We start from the raw sequence: 9,675 nt of genomic DNA on the forward strand, positions 1-9,675 counted from the left end.
TGGCGTGTTGCTTGAAATTGCGTTGGCGTAAAAGCGTGTTAGAGTGACAGCGCGTTGTGTGTTAGCGCGTTGGCGTGTTGTTTGAAATCGCGTTGGCGTAAAAGCGTGTTGTGCGAACTCGTGTTAGCGTGACAGTGCGTTGTGTGTTTGCGCGTTGGCGTGTTGCTTGAAGTTGCGTTAGCGTGACAGCGTGTTGTACGAACTTGTGTTAGTGTGACAGCGCCTTGTGTGTTTGTGCGTTGGCGTGTTGCTTGAAATCGCGTCAGCGTGACAGTGTATTGTGCGAACTCGTGTTAGCGTGACAGCGCGTTGTGTGTTAGCGCAACGGCGTGTTTTTCTAAACGCGCTGGTGAGCATTTGAAAATGGCCCTATCTAGACACCATAATATACAGTATATATCAACCGTAGAGAAATTACGCCTTTATTTTTCGTATTGAGAGGACAAAATAAGCTGGAGTTAGTGTAAGTCACGTATGTATTCCATTAAGATTTGCAAAAGAAAAATAGATTGAAGTGAGGCGACGATTGAATTGACCGATATGTCTTATATCGACATTACTGAACTAGTGAGGGTCAATTGGTTTAAGGCCGAAAATACACGATGTCCAGCGTACAAATACGCACTGCCCTGGGAGCACATACTAGTATCTAGTTCTATGGTATCTTCGGGCTTCGTTAAAATGTTGTTTTTAATCCAGTGATAAATCATTAGAACAATTAGGGCAGATATCATTAATCTTTAGATTCTCATCCCCGCCCGCCCCTCTCAAATTGGCCCGCCCCGATGTTTTTTATTTTGATTTTTGAGTGTTAAAAGTATATTTTTATTACCGGCCGCCAGGAGGCGGTCGGTTATATGATATGAAAGTTTGAAGTCGCTGTGCGTTTCTGCGGGCATACTCTAAAACCTGGCCTGGCCCCTTTGGCCTTACCTGGCCTCTAAGGTGGCCTGGCCTCTAATTTGGCTAAAATCAAATTTGAGGCCAGGCCAAAATTTGGTTTGAAGCCAAATTAGAGGCCAAAATAGAGGCCAGGCCAGGCCAGGCCAAAGGGGCCAGGCCAGGTTTTAGAGTATGCCAATTCTAAACTACATAACTAAATGATTACACAAATCGGCGTGGCTGAAACTGTCAACATCAATTACTGAATTTGTATTTAACGTATAACATTCTGCTGGTATAGCAAATTCCTAAACGTGGGACTATATTAAGATATGAACATTACAAGTTGCATATTATGTAACAATGCAAACGAGGTCTCTACAATTACATGTATATACGAGGGTTCATCCAAAAGTAATGTCACAACTTCGATAAAATTTCTCCTAGTCGACGTAAGTTAACAAAACTTTATATGATTGAAGCTATACTTATTTTAAATCAGTCCTGAAAAATTCAAATTATTATGATTTATACTTTTCAAAATATCGAATTATGTACGAAGTGCAATTATGGTAATCGCCGCACCTAAATAACGTCATAAAACGGATATGCGCCGACACACACTTTTAAAAACGCCTTCCATTCGTTTTATTAAAAAAAAAATGATATTCACAAAACATTCACATATTTTATTTTATTTAAGAATAATTGGCACCAATTGTACATTTTATCTATAATTTAATCCTTCATCAAAATTCTTTGAACAATAGCATAAGACAAATTTAAAAGTGTCTTATATTACTCAAACTGCCACTAATCTCTTTTGAGACAACGTCGACGCCATTGAACGTTTCCACCCGACCTCCTATCTTTCGGTACATATTATGTATTTCTGTCCCCAAATGATCATTTATTTACCTATTACCCGCTCAAAATCTCTGAAACCATCTATGAACAAGTCTCTCGTTGACATTCTTTCCTCGGCGAGTATGATTTACCATCATACCTGTTTCTACTTGTGATTTCCCGATTTTGAAGGAAAATACATTACAACTCGTTTTGGTGTTTTATTCCATATCGACATTTTCTTTCTGCAATACATCATATAAACAATACTGTTTTATTTGAAAAAAAAAGAATGCTGCCATTTAATTTTTAACTAAAGATTAGAAAATGTCGTAAATTTTGTCTTTTGAAATATTGGACGATTAGACGATTTTTTTAGATACTTTTTAATGTCATTTTTCATTCTAACAATATTAACTTTAAAACGTGACGTTTAGTTGTGACGCGGCGACACCCCCTAAGTTTAATGTTTTAAACATCTATAAAATCAACTCAATGTACATTATTAAATGAAAATTTCAATTTTGATTAGATTGATGTTGATGCATCTTTTGGTGCATTACATTTGATAATACGACGTCAAATATTAAAGATATGGACACAGTGACATTACTTTTGGATCAACCCTCGTACTATGGTGTGCGGATAGGGCCATTTGCAAAAGCTCAAAAGCGTGTTCAGACTTGCCGACGCGCTAACACACAACACACTGTCACGGTAACACAAGTTCGCACAACACGCCGACGCGCTAACACACAACTGGCGAAGACGTGTAGTGTGTTAGCGCGACGGCGTGTTGCTTGAAAATCGCGTTAGCGTGACAGCGTGTTGTGCGATCTCGTGTTAGCGTGACAGCGAGTTGTGTGTTAGCGCGTTGGCGTGTTGCTTGAAATCGCGTCAGCGTGACAGCGTATTGTGCGAACTCGTGTTAGCGTGACAGCGCGTTTTGTGTTAGCGCAACGGCGTGTTTTTCTAAACGCGCTGGTGAGCTTTTGCAATTGGCCCTATCCGGACACCATAATATACAGTATATATCAACCGTAGAGAAATAACGTCTTTATTTTTCGTATTACCGCGTTATGTATATTGCACAATTTTACTTTCTCTATTTAAATAGGATTTGTCGTACGTATTTATTTTAAAATGACGTGTTCACATGTACATATATAAAAATTTTTAAAAAATAGGGTTAAATGTTAATTCATCAAAAGACCTAGCAGTCTATAGAATATTACAAGATTTGGCCCTAGCAGACGAGGATAATGCACGATTTACAATGTGCCAAGAATTTTCCCGCTACAACTCAAAGAAACTGAAAGAGAAGAAATGTAGTGGCGGATCTAGAGGGAGTCTAGTTTTTTCCTCTAAGAGAGAGCAAGGAGCCCCTTATATTTGTTGCGTTTTTATTACATTAAAACTACACTGTATATCTAGTTGTAGATTACATTAAACTTTAGTAAGTCTTAAACTTTTAATGTGAATGCCTCTTAATTATACAGGCCCACGGTTTGTTGAGGACCAGGGGTACTTTGCTTATATATACATGTAATACTGAACATGCATTATATAATTAAGAAAATCATGCAATGTCGTGCACAAGCGTGAAATGTCACCAGGATATATAGTAACAAATAAATATAAGATATTTTAAAAACAGATCACCATTTCAGTCTTTAAATAGTTGCTTCATAAAAGGAACAATTGGTTTGCGGCCAATTTTTGACGCTTGCGTCAATATATGTTTCTTGTGTCTTTTTATTCAGTATGAATTTTGATATAACTTTAAGAGTTATCTCCCGTTTGTATCAAAAGTTCGTGTTTCGCTATTTATAGCAAAAGAGCCATGTGAAGAATGGAGAAAAATCGGCAATAAAAGCAGTTTAAATATGAAAGGAAAAGAAAATGTGTCAGCATACTGGAGGCAGAGAAAAAAAATAGCCTAAACACATCTTGATAAGCAAGATTTTGAAGAGACTTTAAACTACTAGGTAAAAATTGATGAGGGAAATGCACCTGGTCAAGTTTTAACGATTTCCACTGTATGTGATTTTGTATTTAAAAAATATATAAATAAAACATTGTTGGCAGAATTTAGAGAATAAAAGTGTTAAGAAAATGTTAAATATTAAAACCATATATGTTCAAGCCCAGACTTTTCAGTAGAATATTTATAGATTTTTCAAATATGACCTACTTCAATGTCAAACATGTGAAGTCCCAAGAACAATCGAATTTTTTAGAAAGGTGGAAATCTGTGATATTTTACAGAAATTTTTAAACAGAAGGATTTGTTGGCGAAACTAAAAAGTATTTGGGGGAAAGGCCTATGAGAAGTCATACAAATCTATTTATATAGGTATTAACATAAGGACAAATGTGTACGAAAAGTCCATCTTTTCTTGATATTTTCAATTATAAAAAATAGAAAATAAAATCCGCCCAACCGCCCTAATTTTTTTTGCAAATTAGGATGAGAATCTAAAGATTAACTTTATCTGGCCTTAAATTGGTAAATATGTACAATCATGTAGATTAGAATTGTAAAATGAACATCTGTAGTACGTGAAGTAATTAACAGATAGATGCTTGCTTTTAAAAGTAGGTCATGAGCTGGAAAGTGAAAGTATATATATACTCGTATTGAAAGGTAACAAAAGAAATCTCATAATAATATACTGAAGAAAAGGCGTTTCCCTTTCTTTGTTGACTTATCCTGAATAAGTCTATGATAACAGGAAAATTAAGGCTTTAATGAAATGGTGGGTTAAAAAAATACTAGTAACACATTTTTCAATACAAATACACAAACATCTGTACATGTACTGATCGGTGTAGTCTCTTTTAAAACGTATTCACATATACATGTAGGAGAATTGCATGAGTTAAAAAGTCCCCAAAACCTGAGTCAAAATTAAACCTTGTCAATTTTAAGATACTATGGAATTCTTACTGATCTCATCTTTCTTTTAATTTTTTAGGGATATTAGTCCACAAGCCATTCATTAGTTCTGACAATGAGTAATATAACAGACTACTACAATAAGGTTTGTAAGATGTACGACAAGAGGAGACGAGTAGCGGACGCCTACGTTCACAAATCCCTGATGGAGAATTTTACCGGAAAGAGCATTGGTGTAAGATATAATGACTAGATTTGGAAGTTTTGTAATGTTGATATGCACCTTCAAAACGAACATATAAGAATGGCATAACTCAATGCCTGTTTACAATTTTGCAGACTTTATCTATATTAGTGGTAGATCTATATAATAAATTGTAGCTGTGACATGATATAAGTGAAAGGGTAACATGAACCTAAAGGAACCATCATACAAATCAAGATCATCAATCACAGACCTTCTTCAACATGAGAGGTGGGATTAAGTGCCATGGATGTCTGAGCATCTCCTGCCGACAAATCACATCCGCTGTGTGCTCTTTGTCATAACCAAGAAAGAACGGAAAAACCCGTCGACAATTCAGCGTGTCAATAATGTTCTAACAGTTAGTCTGAAAAACGTCAGTCAGCATTTGACTTAAATGATTAATTGTATGATTGATGTGACAAGGTCATTGTATCGACCATAGAACTTGCGAAATGATAACTTTAAACGAGACTGCTGATATTCTTGTTTCATCAATTTGCCTGTCAATAATTAAACTTGTTTTATGCTCTGGTTCATGCTCTGCACAATGAATCACCCAAGAGATGTAAACCCATATGCAGGGTATATTGGTGACGAAGTAAGGGAAGTTGAGGATTGAAAAGTTGAAGTCACCACGGTTACCACTGAGCTTTGTTGTTAGGTTACCATCAAACGTCTATTTCGAGTAAAATATCTAGTACGAAAAAAATGTCTCAGACTAGTGGTATCTTAAAATTCAGGCTCACTGGGACATTTCGTGTTGATATTCGAATGGAATTAACTATTGTTAATCTATAATAGTCTTCTATATATCTTAAATGTCAAGTTGAAGGCACGATAAATGTTTCTTCTTCTCATGTGTAAGATTTTGAACAAATGTTGCTTCATATGAATACAAATATAAGCCATTCGTTGCGAATTTCCAAGAGTATACTTTAAGCTTCTGCACAGAGTAAATAGCGCCAAACGGTGACTGCAAATAATGAGTAATTTGAAGTCATGGATTATGTTGTATGATTGATTGGTTGTATATTGTTGAACGTCCCTCTCGAGAATTTTAACTCATACGGAGGTACTGTAGATCACTTTATTTTCGCGACACCGTCATTGACTCTTTATTAGCGAGACAAAATTTTCACGATTTGTGGTCATTGTTCTATATAATATTAAGGAATTTTTTAATACGCGTGGATTAAAATGATCGCGAGCAAACCGTCTCGCGTAATTACGCAAAAATAAAATTCTCGCGAATAAAAAGTGATTTACAGTACCACCACTTGCCGGTGGAGAGCTGCAAATTTTGTCTTATACTCGGCTATAAGGGGTATTGAACAGGGAGGGATCTTTTTTCGTGCCAGCACCTACTAAGACATGGGACCTCGGTTTATACAGTCTCGTCCGAAGGATCGGTTTCGACGTCCCACAGTGGGATAAACTCCTTTCTTTGCGACTGTAGACCAGACGCTCTAACCCCTATTTGTCACATTGGCGACTATGTAATAAACGTTTAATTTTTCCTCATTTTACAGGACATGGATATTCTGGACGCTGGCTGTGGGACTGGAAACTACGCGTGTTATTTGCTGAACCACGAACCCCGCAGTTTGACTCTTGTTGACGCCAGTGACGGGATGCTTAGCGTGGCCAGAGAGAAACTACAGTCCCCAAATCTGAAGACCAAGCTTAGCTTCAAAACAGGAGTGCTTCCCAATATTCCTTTTGAAGATAATTCTTTTGACAGCGTTATGATGAATCTGGTACTTTAAAATTAGTTTTCTTATTCTTATATTTTTTCCTCAAATGGTCTTCTTAGGCATTCTTAACATACTGCTCAAAATTTTCCTAGAAAATTGAAGCTATTTCACATTCTTCTTCGAGATACCGTATTTCGTGTTATGTTATCACTCATTGAAATCTTTTCCAAGACTTTCGTCGTTTATCTCAGCAATACAAAAGTCATCAGCATGATCAACTGAATAATCCTCAAAACGTCAATATATTCTACATTATTAAAGAATACTCTTTTTTCTAACAGTATTATTATATTTATTTTTTATGATTATATTAGGTACTACATCATTTAGAGATAAATCCTGATGGAAAATCGTATCCAAACATAGCTAAAACGATTAAAGAAGTTTATCGAGTTTTAAAACCAAGAGGTGCGTTGACCGTTACCACTTTAACTCCTGAGCAATTTGAGGCCTACTGGTTTTGTCATTTGGTTCCAGGAGCAATGAAACAATACGCCAAGAAATTCCCCTACCATAAGCAGATGAAAGACATGTTGACCGAGGCTGGGTTAACACTGAAGACGGCTCTCAACATGTTAACAACAGATTATCACCCCGGACACGATAATTTGGAAGGACCATTACAAGAAGATTGGAGGAATCATTTATTATTTTGGGACACGTGCTCTGAGACCGAAATTCAAGACATGGTGCAGAGAGTGCAGAAAATGAAGGAGGAGGGAACTCTGCGTGACTTTTATAACACTCACGAGAAAACTCACATATTCGGGGCATTGCAAATTCTTGCCGCCCAAAAATAAATGTTAAATGGTCATGTAGTTGAGCTATACAGGTTGTTGATGAGCATGCACTGTAAGATCCTCTTGAATTTGAATTCATCGGTATATTTTATAATAAAAAAACCCCCCACATTATCGTTTTAAGGTAGGACAAAACACCCGTGGATTCCATTTTAACCAATTTCTTGAAAGTACCGGAGAAAAAAAGAATAAGATTACTATATTGACAACAATGAATGATCCCTGTAAGAAAAATAATAAGTTTTGGCATGTTTGCGTCATATTTTGTGAAAAATCAGAGAATCCTATATGTTGGTCACTTGCGGGCTTACATTTTGGAATGTTTTTATGCTAACTAAGTGTAATAAACAAGCATGTAACAGTCTGTTTTAAAATGCAGTGTAACTTTTGTTCCAAACATAGTAGAAGAATGATATTTGGACACATATATAAGGAGTCTCCATTCTTTATGTACTACAAAGGTCAAGGTCATAGCAAGAGGTCAAAGGTCAAATATTGTGACGTCATCTACTGAATCCTCTAGTTTTTTTGCCATTAAAATTTTTTTAATAGAAAAAAATATCTGAAACCACCGGTTCGATTTTGTTTATTTTTACACATTTTATTCAAGGACCTATTTGAATCATTCTGTTGATTTTATGTAAAAATTGAATCATACATTTTCTCTTAAGAAAACTTAAACTGTCGGATATTTACATATGAATTTTCAATTCCGACGCTACGTATGTTCTAATTTTACTTAATATTTTACTCAAATTTTCCAGTATCAAGTTGACTTACTAACTTAAAGCAACAAAAAGGATATATTTATTAAAAGTATTACACAAATTTGCAATAGATCAATTGATAATTCTAAAATAAGGCTCATTCTCAAGTCTAATGTCTGATTTCACAATCTTCTTACAGGTGTCTGATAGGCCATATTTCAGACTATGTGGGCAAAAAATGTGCGGTTGAATTTTCTTCATATCATATATAAAGAGAGATTTTGTATCCTAGAACAAAATCTCAAAGTTTCAGGAAAATTGAATATGAGGAAAAAATTGGCCTATCTATTGTGTCTTACCTTAAATTGTATTTGATTTATTTCAGTTATGAATTATAAAAACGTGTTACTTTTTCAGATGATAGCATAGGTGTCGGAACCGGAAGGTAGGGGGGCTTAGCCCCCCACTTTTTTCCCCAAATATATACTTAGTTTAGACATTGAACATTGCTTCGTCGGTTTAGCCCCCCCCCCCACTTTCCACAGAGACGTCGCAGTATAGGTTAAAAAAGGGTAAAAATGGGTAAAGTAGTGGCGTTTGGAAAAAATTTTGGTACTGAAGTTAAACCCCCCCCCCCCCCAATAGGATTTTCGTGTATGGGAAATGGAATTTTTTTTCTTTTCTCTCTCTTTTTTTTTGGCTTGTCAGATTTGTTTGAAGGTATAATTTTTTTTAGACACTAAGCCCCCCCCCCCACTTTTAATTTGCTTCCGACGCCAATGGATAGGGATAAACTGTAGTGTATTTCTGGACGACGATTTTCACAAACATTGGTAAAAGGTGAAAAGGGATTGGGGTATTATTGTTGCATAGCATTGCTATTAAACTCGTATTACAAGTAGTAAGTAATGTTGAAGCGTGGGGTATGTGAATTTTAAAAAAAAAATCAACGATTTAAAAATTTCAGTTTAATGAAAGCTGGAACAATAGTATAAAGCAAATATCCTATAAAATTTAGAGTAACATAATTAATTCTTTTATTACAAATAACTGTGAACATTGTATTTCGCCACCTTCAACGCAATGTTTTTAACATATTTATTTGATCTACTAAGATAAAACTACCAATTATTGTCTCCTGCTTGAAAAGTGGGGGATATTAATTTGGGTTTGTCCGTCCGTCCGTCCATCCGTCTGTCCGTCTTTCTGTCTGTCGGTAATGCTTTCGTTTCCACACTATATCTCGAGAACCATTTGAGCTTTTGCAATGAAATTTAGCATAGCAACTCCCTATGAACTAAAGAAGAAATCTTTTGATTTTGAAGTCAAAAGGTCAAAGGTCAAGGTAATAAATAAGCAAATTATGTCTGTTATAACACTTTCGTTTCCACACGATATCTAAAGAACCATTTGAGCTATTGCAATGAAATTTTACATAACAACACCCTGTGGCCTAATGAAGACCCCTATTGATTTTGAAGTCAAAAGGTCAAAGTTCAAGGTCGTAAATTGATACATTCTGTCTGTGTGTAACACTATC

At 35.7% G+C, this 9,675-nt stretch overlaps 1 protein-coding gene across 2 annotated transcripts; it reads left to right on the forward strand.

Annotated features, from left to right (window-relative positions):
• The first annotated feature begins 341 nt into the window (after positions 1–341).
• LOC134238310 (ubiquinone/menaquinone biosynthesis C-methyltransferase UbiE-like) lies at positions 342–7,792 on the forward strand. Of its 2 annotated transcripts, none has more exons than XM_062720434.1 (4): positions 342–472; positions 4,707–4,862; positions 6,404–6,631; positions 6,943–7,792. In XM_062720434.1, exons 2-4 carry the CDS (start codon positions 4,743–4,745, stop codon positions 7,426–7,428), a joined length of 834 nt encoding a protein of 277 aa, XP_062576418.1. In that variant the 5' UTR covers positions 342–472; positions 4,707–4,742; the 3' UTR covers positions 7,429–7,792. The 2 variants fall into 2 exon arrangements, with proteins under 2 accessions (XP_062576418.1, XP_062576419.1); XM_062720435.1 differs by having other exon boundaries at positions 393–463.
• The last annotated feature ends 1,883 nt before the right edge of the window (positions 7,793–9,675 follow it).

This window comes from Saccostrea cucullata, unplaced genomic scaffold (assembly GCF_032062105.1).
Source record: "Saccostrea cucullata isolate Sc308-1 unplaced genomic scaffold, CSIRO_AGI_Scuc_v1 ctg3244, whole genome shotgun sequence".
Classification (NCBI taxonomy): domain Eukaryota; kingdom Metazoa; phylum Mollusca; class Bivalvia; order Ostreida; family Ostreidae; genus Saccostrea; species Saccostrea cuccullata.

Bases quoted from the DNA above. Each gene is read 5' to 3' on its own strand.
- LOC134238310 (XM_062720434.1), top strand. From the start codon at position 4,743: ATGAGTAATATAACAGACTACTACAATAAGGTTTGTAAGATGTACGAC. The intron at 4,863-6,403 runs GTAAGATATAAT...CTCATTTTACAG, and splicing joins TTACCGGAAAGAGCATTGGT to GACATGGATATTCTGGACGC. The intron at 6,632-6,942 runs GTACTTTAAAAT...TGATTATATTAG, and splicing joins ACAGCGTTATGATGAATCTG to GTACTACATCATTTAGAGAT.